At 39.7% G+C, this 27,905-nt stretch overlaps 1 protein-coding gene across 3 annotated transcripts in view; it reads right to left on the bottom strand.

The window, feature by feature from the left end:
• RELN (reelin) overlaps positions 1-27,905 on the bottom strand; it is a 535,951-nt gene that overhangs the window by 33,555 nt on the left and 474,491 nt on the right. For all 3 annotated transcript variants that reach the window (XM_032276354.1, XM_032276355.1, XM_032276356.1), the window contains exons 47-50: positions 10,912-11,052; positions 9,328-9,505; positions 6,632-6,825; positions 2,208-2,464 (exon numbers count right to left, since the gene is read on the bottom strand). In XM_032276354.1, the coding sequence (XP_032132245.1) occupies positions 2,208-2,464; positions 6,632-6,825; positions 9,328-9,505; positions 10,912-11,052 (770 nt within the window). The remainder of the gene's footprint in view (positions 1-2,207; positions 2,465-6,631; positions 6,826-9,327; positions 9,506-10,911; positions 11,053-27,905) is intronic.

Below are 27,905 nucleotides of genomic sequence, written 5' to 3'. Positions count from 1 at the left end.
GAGTATATATGCCCATACAACAAGCAGCTTATCTCTGGGATTCAAATAGTGACTGCAATACCATTATCTGTGTTTTCACTCTGAGGGATTTGGAGCCACATTTAATCCTACATCTTGGATACAGTACTCAGAAGTCAAAATGCACAGAAATTTGAATTCCAATAAGAATACTCTGAGCCAGTTTATTCTGGGATACACATTTCATTTTATGTTAGAACTCTGCAATCCTGATGAAAGAGAGTCTGCGTTACTCAACTAACTCATCCTTGTCTCCTGCAGGATTAGAAGCTACTTCTGTATGTACAGGTTACGGTTTCTAGGAACTCTATTTTTGCAAGACAGGAGCCAGAAAATTTGTTCCTTCAATTGTGTATCACTAATTAAAACTAAAGACAAATCAGTATTTTAGGTACCTAAAAACCAGTCTGTTTGCTTTTATTAATATGAAAGCAGTGTTTATTCTCTGATTGTAAACTCACTTATGTAAACCATTACACACACACAAAAATAAATGAGTAATAAAGCAAAGTTCTGAACCAGATCTATGTAAGCAAATGTAAATAACCTTCTTAAGAGTAAGACACTTAGTAGTGGTGAGGGACATTTTAAGCTTTTTCTATTTACAGGTTTCTTTTTAAACAAGGGAGTTTCAAAGTAAATAGTTGCTGTTACATTATGCCATATGACATACTAATAAATGAATTAATGAAATTAATTAATCTAAATATCCAGTAATATTATTGAGTATATAGCTACTAAAATTTTATATTTTATAAATATATCTAAGGACATGAGGAAATGATAAGGATTTAATTCTAAACAAAAAAAGCAGGCTATAAAATATATATAATTTAAGACCATCATTTTGTTAAAACTATGTAAATGTGTTAAAAAAAAAGTTCTCTAAGAATATCTGCCAAAATATTGACAATGGTTGTCCCTGAGTGATTTTTATTTTCATCCTCATGATTTTCTGTATTTTTTCAGTTTCACGTTTTGAACATGTATTACTTTTACAATAAAATATTAACAACTAAAATAATTTAAAATTTTTAAAATTCTTCAAGTTTCAATTTTTTTTCAGGACATGCTGTTCCTGTGGAAGATTCTTATCAGTCTTATCACTGTAAAAATGAACCAGACCGTCTTTTCCATGCAAGATGCTAGGGGCTGAGCTGGGTGTGACACAGTTCCACTGTCTGAATCAACACTGGCATAACAGTATATCTATCTTTACTGTTTAGATACATGTTAGTATGGGGTATATAATTAACATCACTGCTTTATCTGAAGATACCATGTCTCATGTAGTATAACCAAATATGTGGCATGGCAAAGATACGTAATACAAGACACCACTTTTTATAAAGGTGACCAGAATAGTGTCATGAAATGAAAAGAAAATAAGACATTAAAAATTAGAGGAGTATAGGCTGGGCATGGTGGATCACGCCTGTAATCTCACGCCTGTAAAAACTTTGGGAGGCTGAGAGGGGATCACCTGAGGTTAGGAGCTCGAGACCAGCCTGGCCAACATGGTGAAACCCCATCTCTATTAAAATTACAAAATTAGCTGGACGTGGTGGCGCATGCCTGTAATCCCAGCTACTGGGGAGGCAGGGGCAGGAGAATTGCTTGCACCTGGGAGGCGGAGGCTGCAGCAAACTGGGATCGTGCCATTTCACTCCAGCCTGGGTAATAACAGTGGAACTCTGTCTCAAAAAAAAAAAAAAAGAGAGGAGTACAAACAGGTACTTCCTGCTTCACCATCATCACTGAATACCACTATGGGGAATGACGGGTAACAAGCAAGACCTGAGACATGCCCTAAGACATGAAATGCCATCACATGTGTCTGTCCTGTAGCAAAATAAAATATTTGTCTTTGGATATTAAAACAAATGACTGGGAAATGTTGGCTTTCTACCCAAAATAAAAAACAGGAAACTGAAAATTTTCGACGAAAAAAAATCGTCTTGTTAATAAAATTATAGATTGCTATATATAAAAAACACAATAGCTGGCTTGAATGAAAGAAAAGATTTAGGTAAAACGCCAATCAGGAAGGCTGAGAGGAAAAAAAGGAGACAGTATTTTCAGTATTTCTACACCAGTGGAAGGTTCTACATTTTGTTCTTTTGAAAAGACCCAAATCCAAACCACTGCATTTCCACTGGGCTTTTTATTTAGCATTGTACATAATTTACCTGAAGTTTTGTCTTCCATAAACATGTCAAAGGCAATCCTCCCGACCGGGCCGGCATCTGCAGGGGAGCGCTCGTGCTGGGGCACTGGGGCGCTGCTGAAGGTGTCCAGCATAACAGTCCTCTGGTCAGCAGAGCCTGAGATGAGGACATTGTCAATGGCCCAGTCGTTCTGATCCAGGCCATCATGTCTTGGCTGCCACCAGCGGAAGCGGGTGGCAATCTCTTTAGCGTCAGGAGGGAGAAGGATATTCACAAATCTATAGGAAAATGATGGGGGAGGGTATGGGGAAGAACCCTTGTCAAATATCTCCTGTGAGTAAAAAGATTTACAACCAGCCATAAGATACTGTATGTTTCATGGTGGGTGAGGGAGGGACATAAGCTAAAATAATTTTCGAAAACCACAACTAACTGGCTTAATTTTATGAAGTCTCAATAGTCACTAAATTGGGTGAAATAGAATGTGAACAGATTCAAGTATCCCGGAACTAACTACTGGTTCTGTCTGTGGGCAGGCTTTAGAGGGACTGCACAGTTTTTTGCATACAGATACGCACCTGATGGGTATCTGTAGGCCTAGAATATATGCACTTTGGTAGACATAAGCCAATGCTGACTTTTTCCTGTCACCTAGTGTTTAGCTTCTGCTTCCTTCCCTGGCACCTCGTTTTCACTCTGTTTCCATGAGTGCTGGCAAGTGATTTGGAGGATGGACACTGGATTGTGGGAGGACATTTGGGCTCTGAGCCTGAGGATACCAAGTTCATTATCAGTTGTCTGTGGTACAGATACTGACTTTGTTTATATGCTTTGTTAAAAACATTAAAAATTCTATATATTCATAGAAAATGTCATGTGAGAACCATGGGCTAACAAGCCTAGCATGCTATCTATCCCTGTCTCACTCACCAGGGACAGAGATGGAAAAACATGGCTCCATGCTCCGACAGGAAACTGAATTAGCTAGAAATAAGGTCTAACATGCTGCTTGATCACAATTATACATTAAAACCCAGGAACATATCAAGCCCTTTTGAATTTATATTCATAACTCATAAAATCTGTCAGGAAAGATTATTTTACCATCCTCCTCATAAAGTATCACTTTTTTTTTTTTTTTTAAGATGGAATCTCACTCTGTCACCCAGGCTGGAGTGCAATGGTGCAGTCTCCACTCACAGCAACCTCCAACTCCCGGGTTCAAGCAATTCTCCTGCCTCAGCCTCCCGAGTAGCTAGGATTACAGGCATGCATGCCACCATGTCTGGCTAATTTTTGTATTTTTAATAGAGATAGGGGTTTCACCATGGTGGCCAGGCTGGTCTCAAACTCCTGACCTCAGGTGATCCACCTGCCTTGGCCTCCCAAAGTGATGGGATTACAGGCATGAGCCACCATGCCCAGCCAGTTAATCTATGCTAATCCACTTCCCTTTAACCTCAAGGGATGCCTCTTAGTATTTGTAAAGCTCCAGGACAGGCAAACAGCCCAAATTCATCCCATGAAGCCCTTTAAACTGAGGGCTTCAGTGAAACTTGTTTTAGTCTTTGTCTTTCACATTAAAGAGGTTTCATTATATTAGTTTGGTTTATACAGTATCTCTTTGTGGATTTATTTTTTTCTTTCTCTTTTTTTGTATCTTCCTTGAGGTACAGTGGCCAGAACAGCAGGTCGTATTCCAGATGGGGGCCAACTAAGATTCGTTCACAGGTAGGATGCTTTTTTTTTGAAATGGAGTTTTGCTCTTGTTGCCCAGGCTGGAGTGTAATGGCGCCATCACAGCTCACTGCAACCTCCGCCTCCTGGGTTCAAGCGATTCTCCTACCTCAGCCTCCTGAGTAGCTAGGACTACAGGCCTGTGCCACCATGCCTGGCTAATTTTGTATTTTTAGTAGAGATGGGGTTTCTCCATGTTGGTCAGGTTGGTCTAGAACTCCTAACCTCAGGTGATCCACCAGCCTTGGACTCCCAAAGTGCTGGGATTACAGGCGTGAGCCACTGTGCCTAGCTGGTAGGATGCTTTTAGTTGGATTTCTAACACTTGGATTTTAAATACTTTTTTTTTGATTATGCTGTCAATTTGTGCACCCTTTGTGCCATGCTAGCTTAATGGATCTTAGTCTTAGGGAAGAACAGGGTAGACTAGAAAGTATGAGTCTTAGCGCCTCATCTGTGTGGGTACTAGCAGCTGAGAGACATTACCCTTTAGGCAGAGTCTTTTCCAAAGTCCATTTCCTCATTTACGTCAATTTTGAAGCTCATTTCCCTGTACCCTTTTTTTGGGGTATGCTTATCTTGTGAGATGTTCCTAAAATTTACCTCTATTGGTTTGGCATGTTTAATTTAACATTTTAAAATGTATTACATACTGTTAGAAATCTATCAGTTTCTGGAGGGATACACAATCACACTTCTTCACCCAGAGCAATGATCTTTTATCTCTATTTTTTCTTTCCTATTTCTAAATTAGTTTTTATTTTCTCTGATAAATATTTGACCACATTTTAAACATCTTTGGAATGGAAATTTACCTAAGGCTACTTGAAAGTCTAAATAAATTATGACCGCTGTTCCTACCTCAGTCAATTTGTTTCTCCTTCAGAGAACTAAAGTAGATCAGACAGTTATACTTTTACCCTACAGAAACATAACTCTCTTCTCCTTGTATGTTATGCTGCTTAAGTGTTCAGGAGCTCATACTTGAGGTCTTTATAAATTCCTCCATCAGGACCAAGGAAACAGTTTACTTGGCTTGTCTGTTATCTCCTACTAATAGATGAGCACAGGGTACTCTGTATCACTTAGCTTGTAGTTGGATTCCTTTATGGGGATCAAACTTTAATGTAAGTGCAAGATTTAAAAGTTTTGCTTCTGGCAAAAGCTGCTGGTATTTCCTCAATGGCCATTCTCCCTTTCTTCCTAACAGGAGCCTTTTTATCCAGGTGACTGGATGCCCAGAATAAAGACAGCATGTCCAGCCTTCCTTGCATCTGGGTGTGGCTATGTGGCTAAACTATAGCTACTGGAATATAAAGGGGAGGTTTGTGCAGCTGTTAGGAAATGTCCTTGAAGAGAGAGTACATCTTTCTTGCCCCATCCTCCCTCCTATAGACTGTAAGGTTGGGGAGCTAGTGGTCCTTTTGAACCATGAGATGAAAGCCACATGCTGAGTGGGGCAGAACAAAACGACAGGAGGAACCTGCGTCACTGGTGCTTGCGAAGCCACTATACAGTCAGTCCTGGAGTACCTTTATGGGGGAGCTAATTTACATAGGAGTGAGAGAGAAACTTATTTTGTGTTTCTTGCCATTGGCAGCTGAACCTATTCTTAACTAATATATTTAATTTAAATGATCATTTGTAAGGTTCTTTTTATTTTACTCAATTTTTAGCCCATATCTGGCTTGCCATGAAGTACGGGATTATCCATGTTTCCTTTCTTTTTTTTTTTTTTAAATGGGGTCTTACTCTGTTACCCAGGCTAGAGTATAGTGGCACAATCATAGCTCACTGCAGCCTCAAACTCCTGAGCTCAAACAATCCTCCTGCCACAGCCTCCTGAGTAGCTGGGACTATAGGCACATGCTGCCACATCCAGGTAGTTTAATTTTTTTTTTTGGTAGAGGTGTCTTGCTTTTTTGTCCAGGCTGGTTTTGAACTCCTGGCTTCAAGTGATCCTCTTGCCTTGGCTTCCCAAAATGCTGGGATTACAGGTGTGAGCCACCATGCCCAGCATGTGTTTCCTGTTTGAACTATATGTATTTCCTCTTCTCTTCAGCCTCCCCCTGGACCCTGTCTTTCTCTTTCTGTTTCTCCCTCTTTCTGTCTTCTCTTTCCTTACCCTCTTCTTCCTCCTACTTTACTGAATATGCTATTTTCCTTCTTAACTCCGACTTTTCTAATTGGTCATATTTATTGCTTTTGGCCCTCCAATAATTTTTTAAAAATGACCTATACATTGTGTTTATTCCAAGTTTTTAAATAAGGGGTTTAAAAATAATCTGTCGGCTTTTTAAGAATATTTACATTTGATCGCATTTCTTCGCTTTCCAGTCCAAAATTCTCTAAAATGTAGTGAACAGTATATAAATAAATAAATATTTATTTTTCTGTTTCCATTTTCCCAAAGTGTTATTGAAATTAATTATAATACACTAGTTAATTTCTATGGGTTTTGCACTGGGTTTATTCACTGTTGGCATTGTGGTAGAATATTTTATCTTATTCTGGGATGTAAAAACTAGTTGTTCTTAAAAACCCAAACCAGCTATTTTTCCAGCTCAGAAACCCTTCTTCATTGCAGTCCCAGAGGCATTCTCTACTGAGGCATAAGTCTTGAGGTCCCTTTCAGTCCCCTGTAATTGACTGCTGGTAGCAATCTCTGCTCAACATGCTAGTTATTAGATATCAAATCGAATACAAACCCGGGCTTACTGTACTGGTCATAGAAAATTTCCATGAGTAGGTTCCAGGTAATGCCTCCATTGACAGAATATTCCAAGAGAACACCTTGGTTACGGTTGTTTGGTGTAATCAGGCACCCATACATGAAGTAAAATTGGATAAACTCAGCATTAGTGAGGTTTAGATCCACAGTGACTAACAGTCGACTACAACCCTAAGGAAAAGAAGTAAAATAAAATTAAAAAAAAAAACCAGTGACAAGGAATCTTGATTGCAGATTATAGATTTTCTCTGGCTTCCTTTTTTTTTCTTTTTTTTTTTTTTTTGAGATAGTGTCTTGCTCTGTCACCCAGGCTGGAGTGCAGTGGCACCATCACAGCTCACTGCAGCCTCGACCTCCTGGGTTCAAGCGATCTTCCCACCTCAGCTTCCCAAGTGGCTGGGACTACAGGTGCATGCCTCCATGTCTAGCTAATTTTTTGTAGAGACAGAGTTTCATCATGTTGTCCAAGCTGGTCTTGAACTCCTAGGCTCCAGTGATCTGCCTTCCTCGGCCTCCCAAAGTGCTAGTATTTCCATTCTTTTTATATTTCTTTTGTAATACAAGCCACACAGTATTGTAGCACCAATTTTCTTATCCTCTTTCTTACTATGTTAATTCTTAGTATTTTGCCGGGTACACAGTAGGTACCCAGCACATGTTTGCTGAACTTTGAAATTTCAGCATTCACGACTATTTATGGAGAATAATGTATTCTAAGATGATTTTCTCTATCTTTTTTTTTTTTTAATATGAAAGTTTATTTGGGGCAAGGTTGAATACTGCAGCCCAGGACACATTTCCAAGTTGCCTTGGCTATTTTTTTTCATAAGCAAGATGAAAGCTAGAACTAAGGTAATTGCCCTTTTTTTTTTTTTTAAATAAAACTATCTCCAGGCCGGGCGCGGTGGCTCAAGCCTGTAATCCTAGCACTTTGGGAGGCCGAGGCGGGTGGATCACGAGGTCAAGAGATCAAGACCATCCTGGTCAACATGGTGAAACCCCGTCTCTACTTAAACTACAAAAAATTAGCTGGGCATGGTGGCGCGTGCCTGTAGTCCCAGCTACTCAGGAGGCTGAGGCAGGAGAATTGCCTGAACCCAGGAGGCGGAGGTTGCGGTGAGCCGAGATCGCGCCATTGCACTCCAGCCTGGGTAACAAGAGCGAAACTCCGTCTCAAAAAAACAAAAAAACAAAAAAACAAAAAAACTATCTCCAGTTATTTTCTGGCATTTATTAGATTTTTAAAAATCAATCAACCACTAAGAAAATAGCATTTTGAGATGACTATTTCATTATTGTTATTATTTATTTAATTTTTGAGAGAGCCTGGCTGGAGTGCAGTGGTGTGATCTTGACTCACTGCAGCCTCCATCTCCTGGGTTCAGCAATACCCAGGGAGCATAGGCGTGTACCACCATGCCCAGCTAATTTTTATATTTTTAATGGAGATGGGGTTTCACTATGTTGGCCAGACTGGTATTGAACTCCTGACCTCAGGTGATCTGCCCACCTTGGCCTCCCAAAGTGTTGGGATTACATGCATGAGCCACTGAGCCTATAAATAGATGACTATTTTAATATGAAATTTAAGAATAGCCACATTGAAAATCTTATAATTTAATTATAGAGATAATCTCTAATTATTGTAATGTTTTAAATTTAAACTTTAGCAGAATTTAATGGCATCTATATTAATTTCTTAATGTTGATATGCAGATACTTTTAGTTGAACATATGTGAAAGACTCACTTCTAGTTCTAGGTGGAGAAAAGTATCCTGAACCCTGCAATCTTTCTCAGTGTTGATGATTATAATAAGCCTATATGCTATATGTTTTCTTGTTACTTGGGTTAAAATGTTAAATATAAATAATATACTTCATTGGCACAAATGTAAACTCTAAGGTAGGGCACGCTAAGGAAATAAAGAGCTGGCAGTAAATTTGTCATTTAAAAAATTAATTTGTCTATCTAATGATGGTATAAAAGAAATTGTATTTTAAACAGAGTCACCTTTGGCAGAAAAGTCGAGTGACTATAAAATTTCTCAAAGAAAGTTTTCAACATTGCTGCTATCACTCACAAGATAATATGCTACACATAGAAATGTCTAGTAATTTTGAATTAATAATTATTTCCTGAATAATCTACAAAAATGATTCATTGTTGTTAATAAATTCAGGAACCATTGCAGCTCACTTTCCAGATTTCTGGCTCCTTAAATCCAAAATCTGTTGAAAGCTCGAGTTTTCAATTAGAAGGGCTCCATGCAGATGGAAGATTGTACAAGTGCTCTTTTCCAAGATTAAAATTCACTCACATCCTTTTATAATGTGTACTTAAATATGCTCTGTGCTGACATTACCCTGAATAATTAAATTGTCTCAACTGATTTGTGGTAGAAAAGTCCTGAGAATGATTAGTATTTTCTGATTACTTAGTATAAAGCATAATTTAAAGTTATATTTATTTTCTGATTACTTAGTATAAAGTATAGTATAAAATTATCTTTATAATATAAAGATTTGTATAAAGTTGAAAGTTCAGATCAGGGTTGTAATTTAGGGTAACTAACTCTGCATCTTGATTTGTCCATTAAACTTCAGAAGGGAGTCAATTATTTGGAAGGAACTCAAGAGGAGCAGAAATGAATCACCAGTAGCCAAACACTCACCCCACTGAAATGAAGAGCCATTCCCGACGCCACAGCTCCACACACTGTGCTCAATTTCCCTCCGTTCACAGTTAGCCAGTTCTGATTGGATGGAGATCGATTGAAGTTGTCTTTGAGTTGGGTTGGAAGAGAGGTCTCAGGGTCATCACAATACAGGCCACCCCACTGTTCATCACAGCTGGGTGCAGAGCAGGAGAGAGGAAAAGTCAACATCAAACAAAGCCCCTGCAAGCTTGTTCTCAAATTGGTGAAGACTACTCTTTTCCTAGTCTAAGATGATGAAAAGTTACTGATTTTTAGAGAGCTTGCCAGAATTCACCTGTGCTCCTTAACTGTCCTTTAGGTTAGAGATAATCTATGAATTAACTACCTCTGATATTTCCTATGGTAGTGATTCAGGGTTATAGGTGGAGAGAAAGAAGCAACTTCAAAGAATCTACTAAGGCCCATCTATTATGTCATACAGCTCTGAATGGCTGATAAACAATGGCAGCTGCCAAAGTAAGGTACAAAAGTAGGTCCCAATAATTTACAGAATTGATCTTTTAAAGAGAGGCTTTGAGCCACTTAGGAATGCGCATACAAGTTAGCAGCAGCTCTGCTAGCTTTAGAAAAGAATTTTAATGAAGGATGCTGTGGAAAAGAAAATGCGTTCCAGTACGTTTGAACAAGTGCATAGACAAGTGTAACACAAAAGCATGTACATTTGTATTCCTTTTCTGAAAAGAGGCCATGGTCCTAAAAGCACAAGATACTTCAGGCAACAACTGTCATTTGTTACTAAAAGACTGACTTCCCTGTTCAGGGTGGAAGGGGACATGAACATAGGACTGGGAGGCTCAGGGGTCTCAAGGGTTGTCCTGGGTATGGGCTGAAGTCATTAACCAAAAAAAAGACTTCCCAGGTATATGAGAATTAGTGGGAGATTGTGCCACTGCACTCCAGGCTGGGTGACAGACTGAGACTCGCATAATCTCAAAAATAAAGCATAGAGGCCTATGGTGTGTGTGTGTGCATGTACACACACACACACACACACACACACACACACACACTCTTCATTTAAATTATTCCAAATACGCTGAGGTTCTCTAAGAGTAATATAATAGGCCTGTCCATTAAATACCTCTGGTAAATTGACCAGACATCTACATACTTTCTTAGGCAAACAACACAGCAGTATAAATTAAGCCACGACAAACACATATCCTTACACACATCCAGACCTAAGTGAGAAAAATACTTATGATGTATTAGTTTTGGTCAGAACATACTGAACTCCTGAACTTTTCTAATTTTATATCCAAGGCTCAAGTGTATCACAGAAACACAGAAGGAAATAAAATATAGTTAATTATAATTCATCTGTCTCCTGACAAGACAGCTATTGGTCAGTCCCTAATCTCTAAGCAAAAATGAAGATACAGTATCCTTCAACTTCACAGTTAGCTGAAGATCATATTTCAGAAAAAATGTACAACTTAAGGAAGCATGGGAGTGATTCAAAAACCAGTTACAGAAAAGTCTCCTAGATGGAATGTGAATCAGGAGCATTCAACAGAAGGAAGAGAAAAATTGACTTACACGCAGTTCCCCTGGATGCATCTCCCATGGCCACTGCACATGTCTATGCAGCCATCCCCGATATAGACATTATCTATTGCCCATGTCTGCTGCTTGTCAAAAGGAGCTGGTTGATGCCAACGGAAACGAGTGGCTTGGGACCTTTGAAGAAGAAAAGAATTTTAATGAAGGACACTGTGGAAAAGAAAATGTGTTCCAGTACGTTTGAACAAGTGCATAGAGAAGTGTAACACAAAAGCATGTACATTTGTATTCCTTTTCTGAAAAGAATGTTCATCATTACAATGTTCTTTTTTTTTTTTTTTTGAGACAGACTCTGGCTTTGTCACTGGGGCTGGAATGCAGTGGCATGATCTCAGCTCACTGCAGCCTCTGCCTCCCGAATTCAAGCAATTCTTATGCCTCAGCCTCCTGAGTAGCTGGGATTACAGGCATGTATCACAACACCCAGTGAATTTTTGTATTTTTGGTAGAGACGGGGTTTCATCGTGTTGGCCAGGCTGGTCTTGAACTCTTGACCTAAAGTGATCCACCTGCCTCAGTCTCCCAAAGTGCTGGGATTACAGGCATGAGCCACTGTTCCCGGCCGGCCGTTATTACAATGTTCTATACAAAACTTTGTTTATAGTCAGACCAAACCAACCAAACCGTGATAGCTTAATCATACATTTAGGCCCAGGGATCTTTCTAAGCCTTGTAAAGAACAGACAGTCAGAAACAAATGAATCCTGAAACGGGAAGCCTCAGGGGAGCTGGGAGCCTTGGATTTCATGTGGGAAGTACCCTGGAGTGACACCAGAGCTGCTGCTAACTTGTATGCGCAAAATTGGAAAAGACGGCTCTCTCTCTGGATTTGGCTTGGGAACAGAATATGAGCTGGATTTCAGCTTTCCACTTGCTCCCTAACTGGACAGAGAAAATTGTACAGAAAAAAGCAGAAAGCATAATCAATGAAACCAGACTTATTTTACATCGATATAAAAGTGATGTAAGTAAAACTAAAACAGAGTTCCCTCATTCCAGAGACAAATGCATTTGCTCATTCACACCATTCTGGGAGTGTCTTGTTCGAAAATACAAAAACACATGTGTTTTCAGAGGCACTAGATGGCAGTAAAATCCCAGCAATGCCTGAGGCTCAAGTGTGCTGAACATGAAAAGACTTTCAGAGAAATCCATTTGTGTTTATTAATCCATATATGTTCTGTCATTAAGAGACCATTAATCATTTGACTGAGGAATATCTGTTTTAGGCAGGAGAAAAGACCAAACAACAGGAAGGAGTTTGCATTTTCCAAATGAAAATATTTCTATAAAGTTTAGAAAATGGAAAAGAAACAGACTAGAACTAAAATCTTCACTCTGAAAGAAAGAGGTCAGGCTGATACATGTCTGTGGAGCGTCTATGAACAAACTGATTTCTCCATAATTCTGCTTGTTCCCGTCTTCTGCATGTTCCTCCAGCAGAGTGATCTCTGCCTAATAAGCTCCTGTCACAACCTACTGCATTTTACTTAAACCCCCAGTCCTCTCCTTGGCCCACAAGGTCCTGCCTGAGTTTCCACTGAACTGGAGCCTCTGCTTTCCTCTTTCATCATGGTCATTCGCCTCGGAGCACTATTTCTTCCCTCAGTTCCCAAAGCACATCAAACCCCTTCCACCTTTCTGCCTGTATGCACTCTCTTTCTCTGTCTCTGTCTCTTTCTCTCTCTCTCTTTTTTTTTTGAGACGGGAGTCTCATTCTGTCACCCAGGCTGAAGTGCAGTGGCACAACTTCAGCTCATTGCAACCTCTGCCTCCCGGGTTCAAGTGATTCTCCTCCCTCAGCCTCCCGAGTAGCTGGAATTACAGGCACCCTCCACCATGCCTAATTTTTTGTATTTTTAGTAGAGATGGGGTTTCACTGTGTTAGCAAGGATGGTCTTGATCTCCGGACCTCATGATCCATCCACGCTGGACTCCCAAAGTGCTGGGATTACAGGTGTGAGCCACCATGCCCTGCCTCTCTGTCTCTCTGTCTCTCTCTCTCTCTCTCTCTCTTTCTCTGTGCCTCTGCCTTCCTTCCTCTCTCTCTTTTTGCCTGATTAACCCCTGTGTATCCTTTGGGCCTCAGAGGAAATGTCAGGTTCTCACAGAGAATTTTTCTTCCTGACCCCTTTTAAAATGATGTTTTTTTCCATGCTATTCTCTCTTATAGCAAACGGTTGTTTTCCCCTTACAGTATTTGTCACAATTATAGTTATATATATTTATAGTTATACATATTATACATATAGTTATACACAATTATAGTTATACACATTATACATTTGATAAATGTCTGTCTCTTCCTTGGAACAGTAAGTTATAAGGAAGAGGGTGGGGTTGATCCCTTTTTGCTCAACATTGTAGACATTGTGTACAGCACCTAGAGCTTAGTCAGTGTTCTAAAGGTCCAGAAGTTGGTATCCAGGGGCTTCCATTCTCACAGTAAGCAATGTGGAAATGCACTCATGCCTGCAAATTGTGCAATTCAGTGGTTTTGCTGATAAATTATTTTTAATGACTACATGTATCTAAATTTATTTATAGCTACGTCTGTTTATCTGCAGCAACAACTTAACATAGTGGAATATCATCTTTCCATTGCACATAATAACTCAGAGTCAACATTTACATATTTATTCTGTCTTTTTGTTTTTTAGACTATAGGCTTGTGAAGGGCAGATAATATCTCTGTATCCCTTAGGGGAATATTGTTTTGTATCCTCAGTGCTTACAGGGAGTAGGTAAGTAATAAACTTTCCTTGTTCCTCTAATATCTTACACATACTTCACCAAAGCCCTTGTTGCCTGGTATTAAAAGTGCCTATTCATATGTAAATTCCTGTTAGATTATTTTCCTTATTTATCATTTTATTGTTGGTGGTACCTACAGCTGGAACTTCATAAACATTTGCTGAAAGAATATTAAGTTGGTAGCAATTAAGATGCCCAGGAAGATCAAGACACCCTACAAGAGATGTCCTGTAGGGTAGATGGGGAGGGCCTGGTGTCAGTTGGCCCTGGAGGGATGGTGATTTGATGGCTGTTAAAGGGGAAAGACAGCTTCCCAGCAGCTGAGAGGTGGCATGGGCTGCCTAGCAGGTGGTTGCTTTCTGCGCATTGGCTGTGTTTAATCACAATGTGGGCAACCACTTAGAGAAACTGTACAGAAGATTTAAGAGCCAGATGCATTGTTCGAGTTGACAGCACTTATGGGAACTTCCAACCCTGACATTTTCAATTTGTAAAATCTTTGACATTTCAAAGAAAAGGAAACAGTAAGAAACCACATGAAAAATGTACTAACACGGGAGTTGGCCCATCAGGAGTAAAGATAAGTGAGGGCTTTCATTTGTACTCTGGCACTAGTAGGTTCTACGTCCATGGTGAGTAACTAAACATATAATAAAGCAGTTAAATGAGATGATTTTTAAGGCCTCTTCTCAGATGTGATGATTTTATATTCTTACGAATAACTACACCTAGTAATTATGTACCCATCAAACAAGGATACACATACTATCCAATATTAATTTGTAAGAAGAGGAAACATTTTCACTAAGAACTGGAATACAAGTTAAAAACGAGAGTTTGGAAGTTTAATTGCCAGGATTTCTTATTCCCAGCTCTGTCACAGCTTCACTATGTGAAGGGGCCACATCACTTATGTTTATGTGCTGACACTTCCCGGTCAGTAAAACTAGGAAGATGCTACTTTCTACCTCACAAGGGTGTTGTGAAAATTAATTAGTTCTTGTTACTAAGACCTACGAGTGTCTTGGTGGAGTTCCTTGGCAGATGTTATCATTTATCTTTATAATGATGGCTACCATCAGCTGCTACTTCTTGGAGTTGGGGAAAAATGGTCCCAGGGAAGATCTCTCATTTTTCCATATCCTTGAACTCTCTCCTCTTGCTTCTTTTGTGGATTTACACCATTTCTTCCTCATCTACAGTATGCAGTGAGTTTTACATCAGTTTTATTTAACAGATATTTATTGCTAAGTAGTTAAAATATTACTGCGAGTAGTCTGGTTCCCTTCACTGGCCTCCCAGGTATCTCTCCCCATACTACTTCCATATCTTTTAATGGATTTCACTACACATTATGGAAACTCCATTTTTGTTCTTTTCTTCAGAATGACTTCATCTATCTATGAAGTCCTCACTGTCATCATCATGAGAAAAAACCCTTTGAAAGGAATGTAATTTTTTAAACCTCTTCATCCTTCCCCAAAATATCTTTTACTTCCAAAGAGATACATAAAATATTTAAGCCTAGAAAATCTAGCCTAACGATGCCATTCTACCAAAGAAGAAGATGATGCCCAGTGACCTAAGTCTCACACTGATTCACTAACAAAACTGAGATAATGCAAGGATCTCTTGGTTCATGATTACTTTGTATTGTTATTAAGTAAATCTTTTAAAACTCCACTGCAGCCTCCACATATCAACCTACCCTTATCATTACCCATAAATATTAACAGTTGTTAAGCTATGGGAAGCTGTATGTGTCTTGACTTCTGCGTCAGCTTTGGAGCTGAAGCCCCTGACCTTCTGTGACACGCAAGAGACTCTGCAATGTCAGCCCATTTTAAAATGTGTGTATATATGCCTTGTAAACCAAGACCTTTCCCTTATATTTTGCATACAATTTCCTCCACTAGCCTATTTCTTGGTATTAGACAAAGGTGGAGAATATTCCAAAGAAAATACGTAAGTGGCCAAAAAGTACAGGATAAGAAGCCCAACATCATCAGCCTTTAGGGAAATGTAAACCAGAACCACAGTGAGATACAACTTCACACTCATGAAGATGGCAATAGTCAAAAAGACAATAACAAGTGCTGGTAAGAATATGGAGAAATTAGAGTCCTCTATGTTGCTGGTGGGAATGTAAAAGAATACAGCTGCAGTGGATAAAAGGTTGTCAGTTTCTCAAAATGCTGAACAAAATTACCAGCAATTCCACTCCTAGGTATATAGCCAAGAAAAGTAAAAACAAACATCCACATAAAAACTTGCACAGGAATGTTTACAGCAGCATAAAAGGTGGAAGGAACCCAAGTGCCCATCAAGTAATGAACAGATAAATAAAATGTGGCATATCTATACAATGGAATATTATTCAGCTATAATGAGGAATGAGGAGCTGATACAGCCTCCGATATATCATGCTACACTTCGATGCTATGTGAAGGAAGCCAATCGTAAAACAAACACACATTGTATGATTCCATTTCTACAAACTGTCCAGAACAGGCAAATACAGAACATAGCTTAGTGGTTATCTAGGGCTTGGGAGAGGGGTGGGGAGTGACTACTAATAAGTTTAGGATTCTTTTAGGGGGACAAAATATTCTAAAATTACACTGTGGTGTTGGTTTCAACAACCTGTGGGTTTTAAAATTTAGTAATGACTAAAAAACATTGAATTGTACACTTTTTTATTTATTTTAGTTTTTTGAGACAGGATCTCATCTCGCTTTGTCATGCATGCTGGAGTGCAATGGTGTGATCTTGGCTCACTGCAACCTCTGCCTCCCAAGTTCAAGCAAAACTTGTGCTCAGCTGTCCAAGTAGCAGGGATTACAGGCATGCACCACCACACCTGGCTATTTTGTATTTTTAGTAGAGATGGGGTTTCACCATGTTGGCCAGGCTGATCTCAAAATCTTGACCTCAGGTGATCCACCTGCCTTGGCCTCCCAAAGTGCTGGGATTACAGGCGTGAGCCACCACACCTGGCCAGTAAGCTTTTTTAAAGTAAAGAATATTAGCTACAAAGGCCACTGTTAAAATGCAAGTTTTCCTTAGGAATCATGATTAAAAAATCAATGGGAAGTCCTTTGTTTACATTGGTAAGTAGAAAGGGGGTCTGCTGGGGCCTAGTTAGCTTGTGGAATGAAGTCCAGGTGAGCCTGCCCCTGTGCTAAGCTGCCCTGACAGTACCAGAGTAGAAGGAGCAGGAAGACTCTGAGAAATGGCTGTCGTAGGCTTGGCACCTTTGTTGGAATATGAGAAGGTTAACATACAAAGGCAGCAATGGCCATAGCTTTAGTGTGTTTTTATGTTCCAAATCCATATTTTATTACAGCAGAGTGCTCCTAGAATCATAAGCACACTCTGTAACTGTGAATAGGTTAACAGCCTTTTTGAGGAACAATCTTCCTAGTATAATATGCAGGGATATATTATTGAACTGTATATTAATCCAAAGTTTTTATGGTACAGTGATTAGGAGAGAATGTGTATCAGACAGGAAATAGTTCCCTGTAATGTTTTCAGTACTTTCACATTTTCTATTTGCATCAGTCTATAGTGGCTTAGAGATTCTGTTCCTGGTATTCATGTCCTTAATCCTAAAATGGGTCTTGGGTGCTGTCATTGAGCAAGTTGAGGTAGCCTGGCCTGTGGCTCCAGGAGAAGGGTCTTTTACTATTCCCAAAGCAAGGCAGGAAAGACCGCAGCACTGGGAAAAAGCATGTTCCAGCTTAGCTAAACAAAGGGTCACAGCCCATGACCTACAGACAAGAACTAGAGAAAAAGTAGGCTCTAGAAAAGGGGCATGAAATTGGTGCCAGGAGTGTGAACAAATTACTTATGGTGAAGGCCCTGAAAGTGTGAGGGAGAAGGCACAAAGACCACACTGGGGAGTTGGTCCTCATGATCCACTGAGTTACAGACAAAAGAAGGAAGTAACACTTTGGAGTGGAAATGACAGGGTGAATCTTAGAAACTGTCTTCCCTAAGGATGTGGAGAGAAATAGGAGCACTTTCACACTGTTGGTGGGAGTGCAAATTAGTGCAACCATTGTGGAAGACAGTGTGGCACTTCCTCAGGGACCTAGAAACAGAAATACCATTTGACCCAGCAATCCCATTACTGGGTATATACCCAAAGAATTATAAATTGTTCTATTATAAAGACACATGCACACCTATGTTCACTGCGGCACTGTTTACAATAGCAAAGGCTTGGAACCAACCCAAATGTCCATCAACAATAGATTGGATAACGAAACTGTGGCACATATACACCACGGAATACTATGCAGCCATAAAAAACGATGAGTTCGTGTCCTTCTTAGGAACATGGATGAATCTGGAAACCATCATTCTCAGCAAACTGACACAAGAACAGAAAACCAAACACTGCATGTTATCACTCATAGGCAAGTGTTGAATAATTAGAACATGTGGACACAGAGAGGGGAGCATCACATACTGCGGTCAGTTGGGGAGGGCTAGGGAAGGGACAGCGGGGGGCAGGGAGGGTGGGGAGGGATAAAGAGGGGAGAAATACCAGATACAGGTGATGGGGGGGATGAAGGCAGCAAACCGCCTTGCTATGTATGTACCTATGCAACAATCCTGCATGATCTGTACATGTACCCCAGAACCTAAAGGACAATTAAAAAAAAAAAAAAGAAATTGTCTTTTCTAATCATTTCACAGGTGTGGGGTCTGCGAGCCAAGAAGAGGTGTTTGTATAGCTTCTTCACTTTAGAACTAAATCTAGAATCCAGTATGTCCTGCCTTAGCAGGTTATTGCTAAACTTGATGTGCTGCTGAGAACCCTAGTTGTCCTGGATGGCAGTCAAAGGCTGGAAGACCTGGCACAGATCTTGCAAGTAGCATCCAGCAACTTAACCCAGGCATCCCAGATCGTGTGACAGAAACCTCTCCTTGTAACGTTTATATGCTGCTGGTGGGGTGTAGACTAGTTCAGCCATTGTGGAGGACAGTGTGGCAATTCCTCAAAGACCTAAAAAATAGAAACACCATTCAACCCAGCAATACCATTACTGGGTATATGCCCACAGGAATATAAATTGTTCTTTTATAAAGACACATGCATGGATACATTCTTTGCAGCACTATTCACAACAGCAGAGACATGGACTCAACCTAAATGCCCATCAGTGGTAGACTGGATAAAGAAAATGTGGTACATATACACCATGAAAACCTATGGAGCCATAAAAAGGAACAAGATCATGTCCTTTGTAGGAACATGGATAGAGCCGGAGGCCATTATCCTTAGCAAACTAATGCTGGAACAGAGACCCAAATACCATATGTTCTCACTTATAAGTGGAAGCTAAATGATGAGAACACACAGACATATAGAGGGGAAACAACACACACTGGGGTCTGTCAAAGGGTGGAGGGTGGGAGGAGGGAGAGGATCAGGAAGAATAACTAATGGGTACTAGACTTAATACCTGGGTGATGAAATAATCTGCACAACAAACCCCCGTGACACAAGCTTAACTGTATAACAAACCTGCACATATACCCCTGAATGTAAAATAAAAGTTAAAAAAAGGAAACTTCTCCTGGTGATTATAATTAACAGTGTAAATTTGTAGGACACCGAAAGGCTGTAATATTTTGTGAATTTTTAGGTAGCATTAATTTGTCCACAAAAGCATCTATACTGTCATTTGGTTTTCTATTCTCCTAAACTTTCTTATAATACACTGAGGTCTGAATACTTGTAGGAGAGAAGTGTTTGGAGTACAGGTTGTGACTCCACACAAGTGGAATAAAGCCCTTATAAGGTAGCCTAGGTCCTTCATGGTATTGCTCTGGATCTAGGGTGGAAGACACATTACAGAGTTAGCAATAGAAGAATTTAAATGAGCCACCCCACGGGGTCTTTCTCCCTTGACAGAGGACTAATGGAGAACTCTGGATCACTGAAACTCCTACTCTAGCCACTGACTGTGTGACTTTGAAGAAAACAGAATAATCTCCTTGTGTCTTAGTCTGCATCTAATAAAGGGAGGCAGAGACTAGAGGTTAAAGGAGACTTAAGAGACATTTCAACCAATTATATCCATTGTATCCTGACTTGAAAAACAGCTATAATGCATTGTGGGATAAACAGGGAAATTTCAATACTGAATATTGAATAAGTATTGAATAAGAAATTATCATTAATTTTAAGGTATAACAATCTTGCAGGTTTTTACAAAGTTCATTTCTTTTAGAGATACATACTAAAATATTTATAATTGAAATAATATGATGTCTGGGATTTGTTTTAAAATAATATGGGGGGAGGCAGGAGCAAGCAATGCAATTGATGAAACAGTGTTGGTCATGAACTGATAAAAATATTGAAGCTAGGCAATAAGCATATGGAAGTTTAGTATACTATTCTCTTTAATTTTGTGTATTTGGATTTTAAATAAACATGGAAGCCAAAAATAATCCGTAGTCCCTTTAAAATCACAGTATAGGCTGGGCGCAGTGGCACATGCCTGTAATCCCAGCACTTTGGGAGGCCGAGGCAGGTGGATCACCTGACGTCGGGAGTTAGAGACTAGACTGACCAATATGGAGAAACCCTGTTTCTACTAAAAATACAAAATTAGCCAGGTGTGGTAGTGGATTCCTGTAATCCCAGCTACTTAGGAGGCTGAGGTAGGAGAATTGCTTGAACCCGGGAAGCAGAGGTTACAGTGTGCTGAGATTGCACCATTGCACTCTAGACTAGGCAACAAGAGTGAAACTGCATCTCAAAAAAAAAAAAAAAAATCACAGTATAATTTTGATTTAAGAATTACAAATAAAAGAGAATGGCTATCATTTTTGGGTAAGGTAATATTTTTATTTTTGCTCATAATTACAGTTAGTAAAAATAAAAACCAGTGTTCTAAGCCCACTGAAAGCATAAAATATATTGTAACATCTTTAAAATACAAATACTTTCTTATAATTTATAAAACATCTTCTTATTGGAGAATGACTTATGTTTAACTGTTTAAAACAATCCTATACGTACCAGTATTTACAAAGTACAGCCAAGTCTCAAATTCCCTGTTAAAACTTTGACAACAATGTTGACAATTTGTAAAGCATAAAGGGAATGCTGAATATCTGGGCATAGTTTTAGTTTCTGTTGCAGTGGAAATGGAAATAAATTTAATTTGTTTTAACACAGTACCCAAAATATATTACTTATTCAGTATATAAAAATCAACAGTACCATGGTTTATATCAGACAAAATTATTTTATCATGTTCTGCAGTACTGAAAGACCAGCAAAGCTTGGTTAACTAATAGCAGTGATGTTCAAAGTATCAAAATGTTGCATGAGAAGATGGATATGTAAGAGAAGTCCAGTGCTTCTTTAGCTTGGCTGAAAATTTGCAACAAGCTGTTGCTCAGTAATGTGAATGCTTGGAAAAGGCCTTCTTTTACATTTTTTTTCTTCTGAGACGGAGTTTCGAGTCTTGCTTTGTTGCCCAGGCCTGAGTGCAGTGGCACAATCTTGGCTCACTGCAACCTCCGCCTCCTGGGTTCAAGCAATTCTCATGCCTCAGCCTCCTGAATACCTGGGACTTATGGCATATGCCACCATGCCTGGGCAATTTTTTGTATTTTTAGTAGAGACAGGGTTTCACCGTATTAGCTAGGATGGTCTCCATCTCCTGACTTCATGATCCGCCTGCCTCAAACTCCATGCTGATATTACAGGCATGAGCCATCTCACCAAGCCTGCAAAAAGGCTTTCAAAAGATACTGTTATGTTGGAGATGGTGGTGGACAGAAATAAAGAGTACTAGGGCAACTTCAAATAATCTTTCTTTTAAAAAATGAACTTGTAACTCCCTTGAATATTTGAGGAACTGGGTAAATATTATCTTTAGTTACTTGGTTTTCTTAGCATAAGACCTTTTCTTTGCTTGCAGTGACAGTACATAGAGATATCATTAAAAAAACTCCTCTCTAAATTTGTTTACCTGAAAGTGTATAGCCTCCCCTCCCCATCTCTTCCCCCAATCCTTTCACAATCTTGCCCTTTTTTGTGCACAGCACCTTTCCTTAGAACTTCCTGAAGACATTAAGTAGCTTCCATGCTGTGGCTAAAGCCACCTGGGCATCCAAAGTATAGTTAATCTTTAAAGAGGGTAGTATCAGCTAGGTCATTAGGGCTAGTAGAAGGGAATAGATCGTCTTCAAACTGTGACTTAAAATAGCCAGGTCACACCTGAGCCTTCCAGCGGCCACTCCCCTCCTCCCTTTCTCAGTGGATTTGGGTTACCAGCTCTCCCACTGTCTGACCCTGGGTCTCAGGTGATATTCAAGAACCCACGCTATTTGAGCCACCTCTTATTTTTAGGTCTGGGGTTAGTAAGAAGGAGGAAGTAGATTCAAATTAGGGGCTATGAAATGGATGTTGACATCTTCCTCTTCTTCTTTTCAGTCTCTCTCAAGAACTTCTGGCATTCCTGCCTTCCTATTTCTCCTTGGACCATATCTCTTAGACAAGCAACAAAGAGGCAATACTAATATAGTGGTTAAGCCCATGGGCTCTGGTGCCAGACAAGCTGTATTTATTTCCAGTATCTTACTGAAACTGTTCTTTCAAAGGTCACTCATTATCTCAAATTGAAAAATCCAGTTTTTTGTGAAACTTTTTTATTCACTACTCTCTATAGTTCATATAACTGAAGGCCATCTCTTCCTGCTTGATAATCTCTTCTCGCCTGGCTTCTGGATAAGATGTTATTCTGAATCTTCTTTCTGCCTGAATCATCTCAACCCCCTTACTGGCTATTTCTGCCCCTGCTATTAAATTTAGGAGTCCTCTCCCCCCCCCCCCCTTTTTTTAAACATTCTCCTATGGAGGCAGATGCAGTTTTACAGCATTGCTTACTACAACTCTATGTGCTTGCCCTCCAAAGTTCATTATCTTCTCTTGGGCTCAGATTTTCACGTCTCTGTCAAATGGACATTTCCATTTGTACCTCCAGCCATCACACGTAATCCAGCATCATTTGACTAAATTTGCCATATTATCTCTCCTGGAATCAACTTTAGCTTGCTCCCCACATCTTCTCACTATTTTACTAGGCTTCAAACTATAGAGTCATCTCTTGATGTGTATAACTGAGAAGGAGAAATTAGTGGCTGGGTTTTTATAAATTCTTTCTTTGAAATGTTCTGTCATATCTGCCTCATTCCCTCAGCTGTAGCCCAGACTTGTTACTTCACTTAGAAGTTATTGTCACAACACCTTTGCCACCTCCTTTTATGTGAATCTGTCTGTTCTTCCAGTTTTTTTTTCTTGGAGGAATATTCTCAGCTCAAAACCAACCATGGTTCGTTTTGCGTACAAATCTAAACTCCTTTGTCTTGCTTCAGTGCTTGGTATAAATTAACCCAACTCTACAAACCAACAACTTTCCATAGCTTCCAGATATGAGCCCTCTGAATCGGCAACTCATGTGCTTCTCCCAGGCTCATACCTATGTGTCCTTGCACTGTCCACATTGCTCCTCTCATTTAGTGTTCTTTCATTTACCCACCAAATTCCTAGCCATCCTTCAAGGCCAGGCCCCATGTCTGCCATGAAACACTTGAATTTTAGCATTCAATATCATCTCCCATGTCTTGACACCTGAAGCATTTCTAGCCCATTCCTCAGTGAAGCACTAAATTATATACAGCAGGTATTAATTTTCAGTTGTTTCTTGGGTATATGTATAATTTTCCTTAACTAGACTGTAACCTCCTCCAGGGCAACAATTTAAGACAGTGCCCTACCCATTATCATTGGCTCAGTCTCATTAAAGCTTAAGCTGTGACTTAGGAAAACTTCTTTGTCTGAGGTTGAAGTCTGATAATAAACTTATATTATGGTTAACAAGTGTGATTATGTAGTTAACTCATGAAAGTAGAAACAATTTTCATTTTTAATAAATCTTTACAATGTTCTCAACACTTCCATGCATAGTTATGAGATTTTCATCCGGTAAAAAGGATCTCCATTTTTCAAATGAAGAAACTGAGGTTTAGAAACACACACACACAAAAATTGCTTAAAAGCTCATAGGGCTGAAAAGGCAGAGCCCTCCACTTATACTACAATGCTTTTTGTTCATTTATTTATAAATCATCTTTCAGGAAGATCTAACTTAACTAATGTATATGGCAAGGGATAGAAACTATGAATCTATCTACTCCAATTATTTAGGTTTTAACACAGCAACACCTGGAGCAGAGTGTGATGTATCTTGTGTTTAGTTCCAGTGTTCGCTTCCGACTGAGGAGCACCAGCATCCATTTGGTTTTGCAATTCAGAGACCAGGGAGCCATCTTCAGCATTGCCCTTTCCCTCATGCTCCCACATCAACTTCATGACCCAGCTTGCTCAGTTTCATTGCTTCCCATGTCTCTTGACTTTCTCCACTTCTCTTCATGTCTACTGCCTGTGCCATCAGCATTTCTTACCTCTTCAAGAGCCTCTTTACATCTACTCTTACACTCTCCTATTTTTTTTCCAGTTAGAAGGGGCTTTTCTCTGGCTACTATGAAAGTCCAAAAAAGCCCAACTGTTGCTGGTGAAGTTGTGGAGAAAAAGGAATGCTTTTACCCTGTTGGTGGGAGTGTAAATTAGTTCAACCACGTGGAAGACAGTGTGGTGATTCCTCAAAGACCTAGAGGCAGAAATATCATTCAACCCAGCAATCCCATTACTGGGCATATACCCAAAGGAACATAAAGCATTCTATTACTGATACACACACATGTTCATTGCAGCACTATTCACAATAACAAAGACATGGAATCAACCTAATAGCCCATCAATAATAGACTGGATAAAGAAAATGTGGTACATATATACCATGGAATACTATGTGGCCATAAAAAGAAATGAGATAATGTCCTTTGTAGGGACGTGGATGGAGCTGGAAACCATTATCCTCAGCAAACTAATGCAGGAACAGAAAACCAAATACCACATGTTCTCACTTATAAGTGGGAGCTGAACAATGAGAACACATGGACACATGAGGGGGGAACAACACACATTGGGGCCTGTTGGAAGGCTTGGGGTGGAAGGAGGAAAAGCATCAGGAAGAAAAGCTAATGGATGCTGAGCTTAGTACCTAAGTGATGAAATGATCTGTTCAGCAAACCACCATGGCACATGTTTACCTATGTCACAAACCTGCACATCCTGCCCATGTACACTCAAACATAAAAGCTGGAAAAAAAACACAAAAAAAACAAGCTTTTCTAAATGCAAATCTGTTCATGTCTTCCTATCGCCAAACACTTTACCAGGCTGTTCAGCGCTCCTATAATGATCCTCCAAATCTTTTTTTTTTTTTTTCTCTGAGATGGAGACTTGTTCTGTTGCCCAGGCTGGAGTGCTGTGGTGTGATCTTCATCTTGATCTCAGCTCACTGCAACCTCCACCTCCTGTGTTCAAGTAATTCTCTGCCTTGGCCTCCCAGGTAGCAGGGATTACAGGTGCCCACCACCACCACCAGCTAATTTTTTTTGCGTGTATTTTTAGTAGAGGTGAGGTTTCACCATCTTGGCCAGGCTGGCCTTGAACTCCTGACCTCATGATACACTCACCTTGGCCTCCCAAAGGGCTGGGATTACAGGCGTGAGCCACTGCACCCAGCCTAAACACAACGTACAATGCTCTTCATGGTCTGACATCATCTCATACCTTATTTTGCTCCTCTCTGTATCTGATCCATATATTCAGCATCTCAAATACATCTGCTCCCTCCTACAACTGGCTAGTATCTCTGCTTGGAACACTCTTACCCTTACACTTTACCTAGTTTACTTGTATTCATCCTTCATATCTTACCTCAATTAGCTTTTCTCAAGAAAGAATTCCTTGGCCTTCTTGGCCCAGTCACATCACCCTGTGATACAGAAACTTAGATCATCATGTACCTGTTCTCCATCACTTACCACAGCTGAATTTTATATTTACTTGTGTGATTATTGGTGATTTATGGCCAATACTCCTCTCCTATCAAATTAAAACCTCCTTGAGTCAGTGATCAGTTCAGCTCCCTCACAGGCCTAGCACATAATTAAACAGTTAAAAAATATTTGTTTAATGAGTGACTGAATGAGTAATTGCTACTGATGACTAGTGACCATTTTAGTTTGGTGAATGGTTTGACGTCAATCTGTGACCAGCCAACCTCAGCTGACACTCACTACGACTGTGCCAACAATACTGGGATCCTAGCCTCATGGTCGTGTGATAGGTGCGTAGACAAGCCTGCATTGTGACACGGGCACAGTCATTCCCAACCCTTACTGAGCACGTCTTTAAGTTGTCAGCATCATGTTTGTTTGTAGCAAAAAGTTACAAACTGAAATCCTCCATTCTGACCTGCTGGACCACATAGACACTGACATTTCAACACACTTCCAGATAACAGAGACAGTAGTTTTAACTGAAAACAAGGAAACACTATATTTGCTAAGGAACTGAATGTAAAAGTAGATGTAGTATAGATGTGTTTACTCATGTTTGAAACAACTCTGAGACTGGCATGTTGTTCTAATGATCTTTGGAATATGGCAGAGGAGTAAGTCTGTTTTTGGTTCCCTTCATGCACATTTCTTTTTGAATTACCAAAGGGCCTTGTTACAAGGCAGTGCCACCTTTAAGACAATTGTACATGAGCCTTGAGGGTAATATAATAAACAAACTGCTTATTTTCAGTGCGGAAGAGGGGGAAATGGATGTTCATCAGATTTTTCAAATAACATTTGAAAGGGTTAAAATTCTTGTAGGTAGGTACAAGAGACAATTAAAACATAGATTAAAAGATGAAACATAATTACTTTTCTTGAGTAAAAGACTCAAGAGCATAATGACTAGCTGGAGTAAATCTTAGAATGTCACCTATTTGCAAAATGTGACCAAGTAGTTGGGTAATAATTCATAGAATTCATAAAGACTTAAAAGACTGTTGCCTTAATGGAGTTTTTTTTTTCTATTTTACTTATTAAGATAGCCTTAATAATTCATGCATGGCAACACCTTTAATGAGCAACAAAATCTCACGTATCTCATTTAAACTTGGCAACTCTGCTGACAGTTAATATAGTCTCGTACTTCTGAGCCAGCAATTGTAAAGCAGCCCTAGGCTGTTAGTAACTGAAACCATCCCATTTATGACAGTCCTAAGAAAAGTTATGCCCTAGACAAATGGTTGAATTTTATGGTCATTTGGTAGGAAAATTTATTCATTCTTCATTTGTGGGAAGATGACAAAACAATAATGAGCCCAAACTATAACTCTTGTTCCACACATGGCAATGCTTGCTTTGCTTCCTTCTTAATGGCAGCAACTGAAAACCATTTTCTTGGAGTAAATAGGAGTTTCTATCAAGATGATAAGCTTTCCTCTAATTAGCACCTGGTTTAGATGGTGAGAGTGTCATGTAACACTATTCCACTAGGCAAAGTTAATTCTCTGCTTAACTCAAATAGGAGGAAAAACACACAGATAATTAGATTTAACTTCTTTATCAGAATTTACCAGGTAATTTGGTTTTTATTTATTTACTTTAAATTTTTTTTGAGACAGGATCTGTCTCTGTCACTCAAGCTGGAGTGCAGTGGCACAATCATAGCTCACTGCATCCTCAAACTCCTGGGCTCTAGTGATCCTCCTGCCTCAGCCTCCTGAGTGGCTGGGACTACAGGCATGTGATACCACGCCTGGCTAATTTATAAAACTTTTTGTACAGATGGGGGTCTCACTGTGTTTCCCAGGCTGGTCTTGAACTTCTGGTCTCAAGTGATCCTTCTATACCAGGCAATTTTATTAAGCCCTGATCCCTTTCCATAGGGACAAGAATGAAAAACTTGTGTTTTTCACACAAAAGAATGCTTCAGGTGATAATTCTTAAGATAATGTTCAAAATAAAAATTTAAAAGCACTTTGGGAGGCCGAGGCGGGTGGATCACGAGGTCAAGAGATCGAGACCATCCTGGTCAACACGGTGAAACCCCGTCTCTACTAAAAATACAAAAAATTAGCTGGGCATGGTGGCGCGTGCCTGTAATCCCAGCTACTCAGGAGGCTGAGGCAGGAGAATTGCCTGAACCCAGGAGGCGGAGATTGCGGTGAGCCGAGATCGTGCCATTGCACTCCAGCCTGGGTAACAAGAGC

The sequence above is a fragment of the Sapajus apella genome, unplaced genomic scaffold, assembly GCF_009761245.1.
Source record: "Sapajus apella isolate SASKATOON/1434 unplaced genomic scaffold, GSC_monkey_1.0 scaffold7, whole genome shotgun sequence".
Classification (NCBI taxonomy): domain Eukaryota; kingdom Metazoa; phylum Chordata; class Mammalia; order Primates; family Cebidae; genus Sapajus; species Sapajus apella.
This window is presented reverse-complemented; position numbering and strand designations above follow the sequence as displayed.